At 43.4% G+C, this 16,577-nt stretch overlaps 1 protein-coding gene across 1 annotated transcript in view; it reads left to right on the forward strand.

Annotated features, from left to right (window-relative positions):
• LOC138762381 (metabotropic glutamate receptor 1-like) overlaps positions 1–15,326 on the forward strand; it is a gene marked incomplete at its 5' end in the record, with an annotated part of 67,312 nt that extends 51,986 nt beyond the window's left edge. The window contains 5 exons of the mRNA XM_069936148.1: positions 1,424–1,592; positions 1,838–1,964; positions 4,807–5,737; positions 13,024–13,153; positions 14,655–15,326. Of these exons, the coding sequence (XP_069792249.1) occupies positions 1,424–1,592; positions 1,838–1,964; positions 4,807–5,737; positions 13,024–13,126 (1,330 nt within the window). The remainder of the gene's footprint in view (positions 1–1,423; positions 1,593–1,837; positions 1,965–4,806; positions 5,738–13,023; positions 13,154–14,654) is intronic.
• Positions 15,327–16,577: the final 1,251 nt, after the last annotated feature.

The raw sequence follows: 16,577 nt of genomic DNA on the forward strand, positions 1-16,577 counted from the left end.
AAATGAGTCTTGATGAAGGGTTCTGGCCTGAAACATTGACCTTTCTTTTTCTCCCACTGATGCTGCTCAACTCTAAGATCCTTCAGCAGATTGTGTTTTACTCCAGATGCCAGTATCTTCATTCTCTTGCATGTCCTTTCCTGCTACTGGCTTTGATTGTCTGCTCGTCTTGCTGGAGAGAGAACAGTGAGTCACTAAATGCTGTGCATGGATGATTTGGTTGGCAGTGCAACCTGGGAATGTGGGGGTGAAGCTGGCATCTTTGCCCTGTGCTCATCATTTGATATTTACCCTCTACAGAACCGTTCAGCTATTGAACAGTGATGTGAGCCAAATTTGGGTGCTCGTTCTCTTATATCATGGTCCAATCAATCACTACAAATCACTTGGCCATTTTGAGGATTATTGAGTTGACGCTTCCATTACTGAAGATGGGAACTACCTGTATATGGATACTTGAAAAGAAAAATGTTCGGATATGGGAAAAGGACACATAGGAATAATTGGATACCTGTGTCAAAACCTTTACGCAGAGTGATTGGCCTCCTAATGTACTGAGAAAGATGACTTAATGATGTAAATTAAGGTTTAAGTGCTGGCCCAACCAGAATTACTCCATATCACAGTGTTTTTACACTTACTGCATCTATGAATATTTATCAATCTGTTTGTATTTATTATCTTTTTTTTTCATGTGGTAATTTAATTTATACTTATTGTTTACTGGTGTATTTTACTTGTGCAGATGCAGCAAGGAAGAAGAATTTCAGTGCTTTTGTACATTTTATTCGTGTGTATGACTATAAACTCTCATCTCACCTAACTGAAGAACAAGTACATTAAAACTCCGATAATCCATCATCCACTGGTTTGGAAATCCTGGTTGTGTGACATCTGGCTCCTTCATTCGTTTGGAGTTTGAGCCGAGGGTTCATGGTGCAAATAGGGTGTGTGGCTGGGACTGGGATCTGGGGGGTGCAGAGTATGTGAGGGTGGGATTAGGGGTCACACCAGGGTCAGAAGCAAGGACAGTTTTTCAACTGTTGTGTTCTTGTACTGTCCTACTTCCTTCAAGTTCACTGGAAAATTTATCACTGTTAAAAAAAAGAAATATTAAAGTATGTTTGGGTATTATTAGGAGTAACGTCCTATCATCTGGAATATTGGCTCATCCAATGCCACAGAAGTCCCACTACACCTGATCATTGGATTTTATGTGCATCTTTATTCAATAATCTTGCTCTTTCAGTGGGAAATTTTTTTCCATGAGAACATCAGTGGGAGATTTGATGATAAACTGAAGTCTCTCTAGCTTTGGGCTTTGCACTCCCATTGAGAGAAGTCTCTGCCCATTTTATGATCATTGACAAAGTCCAGACCAAAGAGTGCCGGTCTCAGTTAAACTTCTCCTTTGAATTGCCAGGTATGATATTATGAATCTTCAAATTACAGAGAATGGTCTGTATGACTACGTGAACATAGGGACTTGGTACGAAGGGTTGCTGGATATAGATGACAACAAGCTTCAGATGAACTTGACCAAGATGGTGCGTTCGGTCTGTAGTGAACCTTGCACCAAGGGGCAGATTAAGGTGAGTTCATCTTGGCTTCCTTTTGAAGGTCTGTCAACTTGCTGGTGTCAGCCACTGTTTCCAATTGGATTTGGATTCCCTTCCACTCAATAAGAATCCAGAGAAAACAAGACCTAGCTCTCTGGTGTTTGAGCACAATGTAAATCTTTCTTTTCTCTCCCCACAGTCTGCAGGGTGATTTTCAACCTTTTCAATGTCCTATTCAAGGCATACTCATGATTTTTTTTATCCCCCCTTTCGGCCAGGTTATTCGGAAAGGAGAAGTGAGCTGCTGCTGGATATGCACAACCTGCAAGGAGAATGAGTACATGTTGGACGAGTTCACATGCAGGGCCTGTGAGCTGGGCTGGTGGCCAAACGCTGATCTCACAGGTAACAACTCGTGAGGTAGGGACAGAGTCCTTGCAGTGGGATGTCTCCAGGGCTTAGGAAGGTCCCATGCCATTGTTTTGAAGAGAAGAGCTCTTTTTGTTGTACTGGCCATTATTTGATTCCCAAATCAACGTAGGTATTGCAAAAAATCTATTTGTGTTTTGGCAGCAGTGTGAATTTGAATATGGAAGGTAAATCAGAATTTTCTCAGATGTCACCCAGTCATCCATGACAAGATTTGATCAGAACATAAGAGACAGGAGCCATTCAATAAGATCACGGTTGATCTAGCCATGGACTCAAATCCACCCACTTACCTTTCCTCAGATCCCTTAATTTCTCCACTATGCAAAAATCTAGCGAACTGTGTCTTAAGTACATTTAATGAGGCAACCTCTATTGCTTCCTAGTGCAGAGAATTCCACAGATTTGCTACTCTCTGGATAAAGCCTAAATCAATGCCCCCCAATCTTGAGGTCATTTCCAAGTTCTAGCCTAACTTGCCAGTGAAAATAATTTTTCTGCCTCTGTCTCAATGATCACTTTCATAAATTCATGTGTTTCTATAAGATCTCCTCGTGCTCTTCTGAATTCCAGCAAGCTTAGTCCCAAGCAACTCAATCTCTCCTCTTAATCTAACCCCCTCAACTCTGGAATCCACCTGATGAATCTCCTCTGCACCACCTATAACCATATGCAGCACAGAACAGGCCAGTTTGGCCCTACTAGTCCATGGCGGAACAAATCCCCACACTCCTAGTCCCACTGACCAGCATCTGGTCCATACCCCTCTATATAACCATATAACCAAAGCCAATTTCTTTTCTAAAGTAAAGAGACCAAAACTGTACAGTATTGCAGGTAGAGCATGACCAGTACCCCGTACAGTTATAGCAGATCCTCCCTGCTTTTAAATTGAATCCATCTAGAGATGAAACCAACATTCATGATCACCTGTTGCATCTGTCAGGAGTGACTATCTTTGGCTTGGCTTCGCGGACGAAGATTTATGGAGGGGGTAAATGTCCACGTCAGCTGCAGGATCGTTTGTGGCTGACAAGTCCGATGCGGGACAGGCAGACCCTATAACTCACATATAAAGACATAACTGTGATGACGTTCCATGTGTTGTAATCATGACTTTTTACATTTGCCCTCAGGCAGAGGGGGGCTTACCATAGCACTCAGCATTGTGTCTTGTGAAAATCCAAATTTGTCTGAATGTTCCTTTGCCTCAGTGAGTCTTATCTCAACATTGGTCCTGTTGGTAACACTGCTTCAATGGTGGCTAAACAGACCCCAGTACCAATAATCAGTAACCACTGTGGCCAGGAGGAAAAACATTCCACTGACAGCATGTGTCGTGTACAAGCTCTCCCAAATCTCTCTGCACAACAGCATTTTGCAACCTTTCACCATTTAAATCCTGATCTGAACTATTTTGCCTCCAAAGTGGATAGATATCCTCTCATTTACCAACATTGAACTCCATGTGGTGGGACCACTGTAATACATGCATTGTACAGGATGGCCCGCCCCTGAAACTGTAACTCCTCCCCCTCAGGTTTCCTAATAAAGGTGGTACCACCCAATCTCCTCCCTCAGTACTGCCTTGGAATTGGGCCAACAGCATGTAAAATATGTCTGTATGTTTATAGTGATTAAAGCCTGTTAATCTCGACTTCTGGTCTGTCAGGTCTAATTGATAGCACTACACTCCGTCTGCCAGGTTTTCTCCCATGCATTCAACCTACCTATATCTAAATTTAAATTTAGACATCCAGCACGATAACAGGCCATTTTGGTCCACGAGTCTATGCCGCCCAATTTACACCCAATTAACCTTCAACCCCTAGTACGTTTTGAATGGAGGGAGGAAACTGGGGCCCCTGGGGAAAACCCATGCAGACACAGAGAGAACGTACAAACCCCTTACAGACTGCAAGGGATTTCAAACCCTGGTTCCCATTGCTGGCGCTGTAAAGGTGTTACTCTAACCAAATGTGCAGTCCACACTCTCTGTCGACGCTCTGCTTTCTTCACAATTTACTTTTCCACTCAATTTAGTGTCATCAGAAAACTTAGATATGCTACACTTGGACCCCTCTTCTAAATTGTGAACAGTTGTGAGTCCAGCACAACTGTGCCATTCTGCTCATCACTGATTGCCAACTGGAGAAACACCCACTCATCCCAACTCTCTGCCTTCTACTGGTTAACCAATCCTCTGTCCATACATGACCCCCACCTCCAGGCATTCATATCTTGTATATGGCGTTTGTGCGGTATCTTCTGGAAATGCAGATTCTTCTCTGTCCACTGCACTTATTATATACTCAAAGAATTCCAGTAAATTTGTCAAACATGACCTGTCCTTTTTGAATCCATGCTGCATCTACCTAATGGAACAAATAGCTATTTCTTCCTTAATGACAACTTCAAGCATTGTCCTGACGACACACATAAAGCTAACTGATTGATCATTCTGCATATCTTATTATTGGTTTTCCATGGATTGGAAGTGACTGTGAGCTTTATATTCCAGTCCCACTCTTAGGGAGGGAGTGCAGGGAGTGCATGTTCCTCTCTTCCTGGTTTGATAACCCTTTAGTTCCTTTAGAAATGAGGCAATTTTCTCAGCTTTACATTCAAATCAAAGACTTAAGCCTTGGATATTATAAGCTGTTGAAAATATGCACAAAAGTAAAGTAAAATCCATTTGTGTTTATAAAGCAGCAAAGTTCCTCACTGGAATATTGGAACTAAACATTTACAATAAATCTCTTGAAGAGATGAGCAAATTTTAATATTATTTTAACCTTTTGTTTCTTCTTTGTAATAGATTGCAAACGGATTGCTGTGAGGCACCTGAGTTGGAGTGATGTGGAGTCTGCTGTCGCTGTGGTCTTCTCCTGTCTAGGGATTCTTGCCACCATGTTTGTTACCCTCATCTTTGTGCTATACAAGGACACACCGGTGGTCAAGTCCTCCAGCCGGGAGCTCTGCTATATCATCCTGGCTGGCATCTTCCTGGGCTACATCTGTCCTTTCACTTTGCTGGCGAAGCCGACTCTGGCCTCCTGCTACTTCCAGAGGGTCCTGGTAGGACTCTCTGCTGCCATGTGCTACTCTGCCTTGGTGACCAAAACCAACCGTATCGCCAGGATCCTGGCTGGAAGCAAGAAGAAGATCTGTACTCGGAAACCTAGGTTCATGAGCGCCTGGGCCCAGGTCGTGATCGCTTCTGTGTTGATCAGCGTTCAGCTGACAATTGTCGTCACACTGCTGGTTCTGGAGCCCCCAACCCCTGTCCTCTCTTATCCAAGCATCAACGAAGTTTTCCTTATTTGCAACACCAGCAATGTGGGTGTGGTTGCTCCTCTGGGCTACAACAGTCTCCTTATTATGAGCTGCACCTACTATGCCTTTAAGACCAGGAATGTCCCAGCTAACTTCAATGAAGCCAAGTACATAGCCTTCACCATGTACACAACCTGCATCATATGGCTGGCTTTTGTCCCCATCTACTTTGGCAGCAACTACAAGATAATTACCACCAGCTTCTCGGTCAGCCTGAGTGTGACTGTGGCCCTGGGCTGCATGTTCACCCCGAAGATCTACATCATCATCGCCAAGCCCGAGCGCAATGTCCGCAGCGCCTTCACCACCTCTGATGTGGTGCGCATGCATGTGGGTGATGGGAAGGCTGCCTGCAGGTCTAACAGCCTGCTTGACATGTTCAAAAGGAAGAAAACCACTGCCAGCAATGCAAGGTAAGAAGCTCCAGCCATGGACCATTCTATGCCCTGCACTGAGATTTTCCCTCATTTCCATCTTGTCACCATTCCTCTCACTGATTAGACAGTGGGATCTCCACCTGGGGTGGAACTGTAAGGGAATGGGCTAGTGACACAGAAGACAAGATCCTGGGAATTGTTGCTCCACTGTGGTAAAGTGGGCAATTGGCACTCTAAATGACACTCAATGTGGAGCTGAATCAGCCATGATCTTACTGAATGGCGGAGCAGAATCGACGATCCAGATGCCTGACTCCTGCTGTTACTTATATAAACTGATTAATGAGCTTCAGGGATGGGAACTAATTTGGTTCCTGGACTAACAATGCAGCAAGTGGTGGCCACAGCCCAAAAGTACATATTTTAATTAGTCGAGGCATCTTGCAGCAGTGGAATCTACATGGCTCAGTGCTGTTTGGAGAGCAGCTCATATGCATAGTCTGGCAACCTAATCCTACTGTCCTTGAAGCAGAGATTCCTCAGGCTCTACTGCCCTCTGGAGCACAGTGGCAACCTGTCTGTTACAGATCACTTTCCTGACCATCTCTAATACAATTGCCTATTTGTGTGTGTGTGTGTGTGTGTGTGTGTGTGTGTGTGTGTGTGTGTGTGTGTGTGTGTGTGTGTGTGTGTGTGTGTGTGTGTGTGTGTGTGTGTGTGTGTGTGTGTGTGTGTGAATTTTCTCCTCTTATCCCTCCTCTTTCTCCTGATGTGTTTTTAAAAACATGAAACCTCAGCAATAGCTCTCTGTCCGATGGAAGAATGTTCTTACTTCAGAAATAAACATTCCCAATGGATCAGACTCCACACCAAGAGCATGCAACAGAAAGCTTCATCAATCATAATAGCACGATCTCCCTGAATGTAAAACTTGCAGTTAATTTTAATAGCTATTCATGAAATATAAATGCCACTGGAAAAACTAGCATTTATTTATTCTCAATCCCAAACTGTCTCTGAAACTGAGGCAATTCAGACTTAAGTGCAATGTTGAGTTTGAGTCAACAGCTAAGAGGTTTTTTTTTCTCTGAAGGGTATTCAAAAACCTGATGAAGTTTTTTTGACAATCCTGTACTCTTCGTTTAATACTCCTGAGGGTAGATTTTCATATTAAACTCTGGATTTTATTTTGTTATTTGAATTTAAATCTCACAGTCTAGTTGTGGAACCCAAACCTGTCCCTTAATAAACAGACCGACATTCCAACTGCTGCTCCAGAAATGTGCCCCTGATGTCAGGTCCTCGCGAAATCTCTGACAATCTATTGAACATAACCCTTGGTCATATCATCCTCTACCATTTCTGCCACCTACTATGTAATCCCATCTCCTCTCTTCACCTTTTGTAGGAACTGCTCCCTCCGTGACTTTTTCATCCACTCCTCCCCTCCCACCAATCACCCCATTGGCACCCACTCATGTGACTGCAGGTACCATTTGGGGCCCTAAACAGTCCTTCCAAGTGAAGCCATACTTCATTTGTGAATCTGCAGAGATCATTCTACTGCATCTGGTGCTCTCGTTATGATCTCCTCTGCATTGGAGAGGCTGGATGCAGACTGGGAGATCACTTCATTGAGCAATTTGGCTCTGCTGCAGGCACAGAACTGGTTTGTACTTGGAGGGAGACTGCCTTTATAACACCAGATTCCGTAGGTTCCCGGTGAGGGATGCTGGACAAAGTGGTGACTCTCTGTCACCCTTACGGAAGACAAAAGTTAAAGGATTTCATGTATATTACATTCTAAATGTAGTATTATGTGATAATAATGGAGTTTTTACCTTCAGTGGGGATCTCTCAATGGCCACCATTTCAATTCCCCATCCCATTCTCTTATTGACATGGCTTCGTGCACTTCCAGACTGAGATCACCCACAAATTGGAGGAACACCACCTTGTATTCCATCTGGACACCCTCCAACTGGATGGAATTAACATCAGTTTCTCCGGTTTCCATTAGCACTCCCTCCCATCTTTCCATATGTCTCCTTTCCTCTCTCTCTCTCTCTCTTTTCCCTTTTCCCTCTGACTCCTTCCCCTGCAGCTCTGCCTCCCCAGTGCTAAAATCAACCCCTCCCTACACCAGTCAATTCTCACCTTTCCTCTCTCTTGTCCTCCTATCATATCCAATAAGCCCCTATTGTCTATTGAACTGTACTCATCCTCTTTTCATTCTTCCCAGCTTTTGTCCCTGCTTTTTACTCATACCTTGAAGAAGGGCTCAGGCCCAAAATGTCAGTTAAATATCGTTACCTCCTATGGACGGTGCGAGAACTATTGAGTTCTCCCATCATTTCTGTGCTTTGACTACAATCACAGCATCAACGGACTTTGTTTTCACACACCAGCTCTCCCCCATAATCAACAATCATGATCCCTCATTTTTCCCAGCACCTATAACCTCTCTGTTATTTGACACTACTCATGTATTTGCTCCTGTTGATTCACAGGCCTTTTTTCCTCTCCATTGGTTAGATTTTGTTTTCAATTCTCTTTCAATCCTCCTCCATTACTGGTTGATTTTATATTAAAAAAACATCATTTTAACTTAATGGCTTTTTCCCATTACACCCTCTCATCAGTGGACACTTTCATAAAATGTCTCCAAATTCTCAGCATGAACCTAACTCTTGTGACTTTCACTGTATTTGTTTTGCCTGAAATACCTGTTTTGATTTTTTATATTAAATTTATTCACTTATTTAAATGGCACCAAGGTGATTAAAATTGCCAGCAAGTTCATTTTTGATGTCATATTCACAGTAAGAAGATTTTGAGTCTGTTGCACCAATGGATTGTGTTGGGAGGTCTCTGTTTTGTTCATCTAGCTATGTGCTCCATAACAGCCACACTCTGCTCACTGAATGAGACAAGAAAGACTCAGGGACACCAACAATCAAAGATAAACTGCAAGAACAAAACTTTCACCACATTCAGAACAAGATCAGTCAGAAGAGAGCAGTTTGATTTCACCAAGCCAGATGATAATTTGTGTATTTTTTGAATAATGTTGTTGTCTGTGGAATTATTGTTCTGTTCTTCACATTACCAGTTATTTTCTCAGTTAACCTTTGGAAGCAAAGCACACATATCTGGTTCCTGACGCATATCGGCATAACTATAGCAGCCTGGATTATAAAAGGAACAAGATTTTGTTCAGTATAATCAGAACCACCAACCTGAGATGCTTAGGCTGTCTGCAAAGTTTCTTAGTCTACACTATCCAAGAGCATATGTAAAACAGGTCCATTGAAGTGTACCAACAGAGCAGGTTACATACAATCTGCAACTTACCATTGTAATCTTGCTGCACTGATGTTTTGAAATTGTTTCAAATATATGAGCATTGTAACAACTTCAGTTACTGGTGTAGAGTATGGGTCACAGATTGGTATGATATCAGGTTGTGTTCTCTTCTTATAACATCTGCAGACCTATATCCCTGCTTGAACATAATCAAGGAACACTGTAAAGTGGAGCAGGTCAGTCACATTTTCCACTGGGCACCCCTTGGTATCCTTGAACATAACTGGGCAGGGAATTGGGAAAATCGATTGTGTGGAACTTTTCCAAACTCAAAAGGCTGTACCATCCTTCTCCCACACCACCATCCTCTTTTCACTCAACCAACAGACGTGAACTTCACTTATGGTATAAAGCAACGCGGTCCCTGAAACTGTGTCCTACAGCTTTACCAGATTTCAGATTTATTGTCAGACTATGTAAAAGGCATCACATACTACCCTGAGATTTTTTTTCCTGGGCGTGAGGCAGAATCACCCCTTATTGATAGTGCAAAAAAACCTGTAAACAATGTACACATTTAAACAAATAATGTAAACAAACTGTGCAATACAGAGAGAAAAAAATTAATAAACTGCAAAAGTAAGAGTCCTTAAATGAATCCATAATTGAGTTTGTTGTTGAGGAGTAGTAGCTGTTCCTTAACCTGAGGGTGTGAGTCTTGTGACACCTATACCTCTTTCCTGATGGTAGCAGTGAGAACAGAAGTTGAGCTCCGATGGTAGCGTTCCCCATAGATGTTCTCGATGGTGGAGAGAGTTTTGCCTGTGATGTCCTGGGGTGAGTCTGCTACCTTTTGCCGAGCTTTGCACTCGGGGTATTGGTGTCCAGTGATGCATCCAGTCAGCACACTTTCCACCACACATGTGTAAAAATATTTGCCAGGGTTTCCAATGTCATACCCAACTTCCTCAGGAAGTAGAAGCACTGATGTGCTTTTTTCACAACATGATTGTTCACCATACTTGCATAATAGTATTCCAACATTGTCAGGGACCCAGGAGAAAAACATTTTATATCACACAATTTACTCTCTCAGAAATATAGACATGTGTTGGCACAATTAGGTATGCAACTGTGGGAATCATTCAGTGAGATACAAGAGGCAGCACCAAGTCGACTCTTTCACAATGTTCTGTCTGTCTGACTGCTTAAATTCTTCAATACACAAATGTGCTGGAGAAACTCAGCAGGACATGTAGCATCTGCAGGAAGTAGAGGGTAATCCACTTTTCGGGCCTGGCTCCTTCAACAGGTATAAGCAAATACAGGCAGGTGCCTGATTAGAAAGGTGAAGTTTGTGGAGAGATGGGAGGTAGGGCCAGGGAGTGGAGCCCAGGCTAACAGATGAAAGGGTGGATACGTGTGAGAGAGAAAAAAGTTGAGAAGTCATAGGGGACCTGGAGACAAGGAGACAGAGGGGTAGGAAAAGTGAGAGTCCTAGGAGAGATGGGTGAATGGAAATTGGGGAAGTTCATGTTAATGCTGTCTGGTTGGAGAGTACCAAGATGGAAAATAAAATGTTGCTTCTCCAACTTGCAGCAGCCAGTTTGGCAGTTCTCGAGACCATGGTCAGACATGTCAGTGTGGGAATGATGTTTGGAATTAAAATGGTTGGCCACTGGGAGACCTTTGTTATTGCAGCAGACAGAGTGAAGGTGCTGTAGAAACAGTCTCCCAGTCTTCGCCCTGTCTCTCCAATGTCATGGAGGCTACCAGATGTAGTAGATGACACCTACAGATTCACAAGTGAAGTGTGGCTTCACTTGGAAGGGCTGTTTGGGGCACTGAATGGTGGTGATGGAGATGAGGACACAAATGTAGCAATTGTAGTCACAGGGGTAGGTACCGAGGGGGCAATGGTGGGAAGGCATGAATGGACAAGGGAGTCGCGGAGGGAGCAACCCCTTTGGGAAGCAGAGAGGAGAGGGGAAGATTTGTCTGGTGGTGGGATCATTTTGTAAGTTCTGAACTCTCCTGAGTTAATTCCTATACCTCATTTTTGTCCTGTTTATAAGTGTTGGTATTTCCTCCAAGGCAATTCTTTCCAAACTGCAAGAATTCTTTTCATTCTTCTCTCAACTAGGTCTTGCTGATTATTGACCACAATTCCAGAGGGAACAATTTTCCTTTCCTTTTTCTATTAAAACCTATGAAGGGATTTGCTGACTGGCTGGAGGTTCTAATCACATGATATCTTTTCCTACAATCACTCAGCTCAGTGAAACAGCCTTTTATCTTTTCTCAGATGTCTGCCCTCCAATGTCTGCAGGTGGAAACCCACAGGTAGTGATGCTGCCCAACAGAGCCTTGGAGGAAATCTATGGCTGAGTTGGGGGGAAACCAGATCCTCCATGGGAAAGCTCCTGCAAACTCCACAAGACCAGACTAGAGCTCCACATCCACACTGTCAAGTCCTTTTTCATTCTTCTCTAATCCAGGGGATACAAATTCAGTCTGTCCAACTATTCCCTGAAAACAAGGAGGAATACTGTTAGATAGACTAAGTTTGTCTGTGATATATTATGAAGACAGGTGGTAGAAAGTCTTCCCGCAACAGATCCCCATTTCTTGGCATCGCTCAAAGTGCTGTTGGAAGAAAAAGGCCAGCAGAAATTTTGAAAGCTCAGATCAATAAAATCAAACTGAGCCAAGCTGGGGAAGTATGGCAGGACCTAATTGAGCAGTGGAACTGGCTTGAGGGACCTCATGGTCTTATCCTTTTCCTGTGATAATCCTGTGGTGTATATTCATGGCTGCTTTACTATTGGGAAAGCTGTGGCAAAGCCTTCTCACACTTCAATGTTCAGGAAAAAAATGTCTGGTAATTCCACTCATAATTTTGTACGTTTATCTCTCTCAATTTCAACATCAGCAAATCTTTCATGCATAAATTAAAAGAATGGTGAACAAGATCATAATTTAAGAAAGGAGGTTAAAAAGTGTCCTTGTAAAATTTTATGGGAAAAGTTGAAGGGGTGAGAGGGGAACATTCTGGGCAAGCTGAAGGGCTGGGAGGGGAGCATGAACACCATGTGGTGGAAATTATAAACCCTGATTTAGAGAGATTCAGAAGGGCGAGACAAAAAAAATGGCTAAAAATAACAAGTGCCAATCAAAATTAGTCAAGGAAGGGTAGTGTATTTTCACATATTCAAGGTGTAGAATATAAAGCTGTTAACTCGGAAATGGAGAAAAAAGTTTCAATGATAGGAACAGAAGGTGACCCAAATTCAACCTGCCAGAATAGAAATGGCCCAAGGGACCACATATGAATAGGAACACCTTGGCCGTGTGATCTTTTCAGAGTTCCCAACTGCTTCTAGAAACCTGTTTTGATGAAGGGTTCTGACCCAAAACGTCAACCGTTCTTTTCTTCCATGTACACTGCTCAGCCTGCTGAGTTCCTTCAGCAGATTGTTTTTTTTTTGCTCTGGTAACACTATTGATTGTAATATTGCACTTTTGATTACTGTGGGGCATCCCAACGTGTTGCGCGACTTTCATTCTGCAGTCACTTTGCAAGCGGGGGAAATGTAGTAGCCAGTTTGGACAGAAAGCTTTCATAATCACCCAGACAATTCATGACCCTGTTATCTGTTCTTGGTTGGTTCAATGATAAATGATTGCCAAGACATCAAAGAAACTCCTCTACTCTTTTCACAAGTTGTGCCATTAAATAATTAATGTGCATCTGAGAGTGAAGATAGAGCCTCAGTTTGAGGTACCATGTGGAAGATTGCACATCCAGCAATGTGGCACTCCCTCAGTGCGACATATGTCAATGTGTGTTCTGAGCTTAGGGTGGGATGCCATCTCAGGGATGTGAGTGCCAGAGTAGAGTCTGCCAACACACCTGAATGCTCAGAGCAATAATGGAGGTGGGGTGTGGAAGTAGGGAAGGGGTGTGGTGCATTAGGGAGGAGTTATTTGACACTTTTTTTTGTCTGCTTACTCAGGAATGGAAGAACAGTCTCCTATCGTGCAGTGTCCCCGAACAAGCACCTGCATCACTATCCCCACCTCTTCCGAGCACAGCTACACACGACCCGAAAGATGTAAATAGAGAGGTTATGGAAGGAGTGCAGGGTGAGTCGTGGAGCATGGATGAGAAGGTGCAAGCACAAGCGCTACTGGCTGCCTGGCTCCTTCCATTCCTTCAGTAGCAAGGTTTTCTGATCTTGCAGATCCCGTCCTCAACCAGAGATGTACGGGATTTTGTACCTGAGGCACTTGTATTCATGCAAAATACTCCTGGAAGGTCTGCTGAGGACTTGCATGTTGGATCTGCATGGTCAGAGGGACAGAGATCTCTGCTGCCACAGCACACAATGCTCACTGTGTACACGCAGAGGCTCATAGACACAATGTAAGCAAATATTATCACGGCCCTAATATTGCTGTTGATGGACCTTAGGATCCAGACTGAGGGTATTCCCCAAGCCACCAGGATTGCTGGGAAATCAGTTATCGAGTGTTGGGACACATCTGACCTGGCAAACTCCATATCACATAACATAACATAACAATTTACAGCACGGAAACAGGCCATTAGGCCCTTCTAGTCTGCACCGAACCAAACACCCCTTTCTAGTCCCACCTCCCTGCACAATGTCCATAACCCTCCATCTTCTTCTCATCCATATACCTGTCCAACCTTTTCTTAAATAATACAATTGACTCCGCCGCCACTATTTCTCCCGGAAGCTCATTCCACACGGCTACCACTCTCTGAGTAAAGAAGTTCCCCCTCATGTTACCTCTAAACCTCTGCCCCTTAATTCTTAACTCATGTCCTCTTGTTTTAATCTTTCCTCCTCTTAACGGAAATAGTCTATCCACATCCACTCTGTCTTTCCCTTTCATAATCTTAAATACTTCTATCAAATCCCCTCTCAACCTTCTACGCTCCAAAGAATAAAGACCTAATCTGTCCAATCTCTCCCTATACTCTAGATGCTTAAACCCAGGTAACATTCTGGTAAACCTTCTCTGCACTCTCTCCACTCTGTTTATATCCTTCCTATAATTAGGTGACCAGAACTGCACACAGAACTCCAAATTAGGCTGCACCAACGTCTTATACAATCTCAACATCACCTCCCAACTCCTATATTCCATGCAATGATTGATAAAGGCCAGCATACTAAAAGCCTTCTTCACCACCCTATTCACGTGAGTTTCTACCTTCAGGGAACGATGTACCGTTACTCCTAAATCTTTCTGCTCTTCTGTATTCCTCAATGCTCTCCCATTTACCACGTATGTCCTGTTCTGATTCTTCTTACCAAAATGAAGCACCTCACACTTATCAGCATTAAATTCCATCTGCCATTTTTCAGCCCACTTTTCTAAGCAGCCCAAATCCCTCTGCAATCCTTGAAAACCTTCTTCATTAGTGATATAGTGATATAGTAGGTGGCCATTTGGTCTCCGAGTCAATGCTGACTTGCAGTAATCTCAGTTCCCCATCCATTCTCACTGTAAAATAATCCCACCAACTGCCTAAGATTCTAATGCTTACTAACACAGGGGGTCAGTTGTAGCGACCAAATAACTGATCAACCCACATTTCTTTGGGATGTGGCAGGAAACCGGAGCAGCTGGAGGAAACCCACCCAGTCACCAGGAGAATGTGCAAACTGCATGCAGACAGTACTGGAAGTCTTAATTGAACCAGGGTCGACGGAGCTGTGAGGCAGCAGCTGTATGAGCTTCACCAATGTGACACCCCCACCCCATGCGACCCACCACCTATAACAAGCAGTGTCAACAGGTCAAGGCAGCCATCACACCAGACTCTCCTGAAGCTCCCCATCATGTGAGAACCTGAGGAGTTTGTAGGATATCAAACCTCAGAGTGACCGCGAGCTGGTCCTCCTGTGAAAGAGGGAGATATAACACAGCAGGAGTTCATGCTGTAAATGGACCATAATGTGGCAGGACACAATGAGTCTGAACACAATCTGATCATTTAGTTCTTGGTTAGGATATATATAGAACCCCACAGAAGGTGGGCATTGATAAATAGTTGAATGAACTGCATTTATTTAGCACTGATCCTGAGAGTTTTATGTCCAATAAAATGTTGTAATGTAGGAAACATAGCAACTAAGTTGCCCACAGTAAGGTCCCACCAACAGATTGACCAAATCCAGGCTAATCCTGGGTAAGGAGTGGGTTCCACTTTTACAGATATCCATAAGGCAATTGTGTCTGTAAGATGAGGAAATATGCAAACATTAACTCAAAATGGTAACCATATGCTCACAGTAAATAACCTGCTGGAGGAACTTATCAGGTTGAGCAGCATCAGTGGAGGAGAGTTCCCAATGTTTTGGCCTGAAATCTTCATCAAGGCGGTTTCTCATTCTTTTTCTCCCACTGAAACTGCTCAACCTACTGAATTTCTTCAGCAGAGAGTTTATTCCCCCAGGTTCCAGCATCTGGAGTCTCCTCTGTGTCTCCACATCCTCACAGTATTGTAAGGATTAGCTTCAAAAGCACACAAGACTAACAAGAAAGACTACTTGCTAAAAATGGAGAGAGGAAACTAATTCCGCTGTTTGGAGAAATGGACATTCGTAGGTGTGCCCATTAGTTATTTATAACCCAGCAACGGCCTGTTCAGGATCTCAGCAATACTGGTTGCAGGAAGTTAATTTGGTCAAAGCACCTGGGATAACTTTGCATCTTTGAAAATTACCTTGTGATCTTTTATAATCACCTGAGAGGGAATCCAGGGTTCCCAGTTTCACACTTCCCCTGAGAGCATCATCTCCTAGTAAAGCAATACCCCTGTGGAAATGCACTGGATTTCTCCAGGCTTCGAACCAGGGCCTGAGCCACAGCTCAGACTTGAGTCTTGGCTAAAATCAGGGGTACAGTTTCAGCAGGACTGACAGGATCAGCACCCAGCATGACCTACTTCACAACTGTCGCAGCAAATGTAAATCCCTGATAATCTAGCATCTGAAATCTTGATGGTCAAGTGTCTGGTTCACTCATTAGTCTGGAATTGGTCCAGATTGTAAGAGGGCTGGATCGAAGCTGGGGGCTGAACTCCAGAAAAGACTGAAAATCAAAGTGCTCATTTATTTCCTACTTTCTTTTAACTGACAGATTTCACTGGAAAGTTTATGAAATATAAGTGTGCTTGGGTAATAGAAGTGACTTGCAAAAGTCTAAAAAATCTGCTCGTCCAACACTACCAAAGCCCAAGAGTGCCAGATTATCGGAGTTTTATTGTATGCTCAGTCAACAATTGAGGGGTCCCAGTGAAAATTATTCCTCTGTGACGGGACGGTATGAGTTAGAAATTCAGTGATAAACTATTGTCACTCCCTCTATCTTCTGGACCTGCACTCATTAAACCTGATAGTGCCCTGTTCTCACTGCTTCTTGCTGCATGCTGAGCCTTCCTTAGGTGATCAGGTTCTGGTGCCTTCTGAGATCTTGTGAGAAGAACTCTACCAATCTCTACCAAACAAAGAGAAGCTGGAGGGATTCAGCA

Source organism: Narcine bancroftii, chromosome 4 (assembly GCF_036971445.1).
Source record: "Narcine bancroftii isolate sNarBan1 chromosome 4, sNarBan1.hap1, whole genome shotgun sequence".
In the NCBI taxonomy this organism is placed as follows: domain Eukaryota; kingdom Metazoa; phylum Chordata; class Chondrichthyes; order Torpediniformes; family Narcinidae; genus Narcine; species Narcine bancroftii.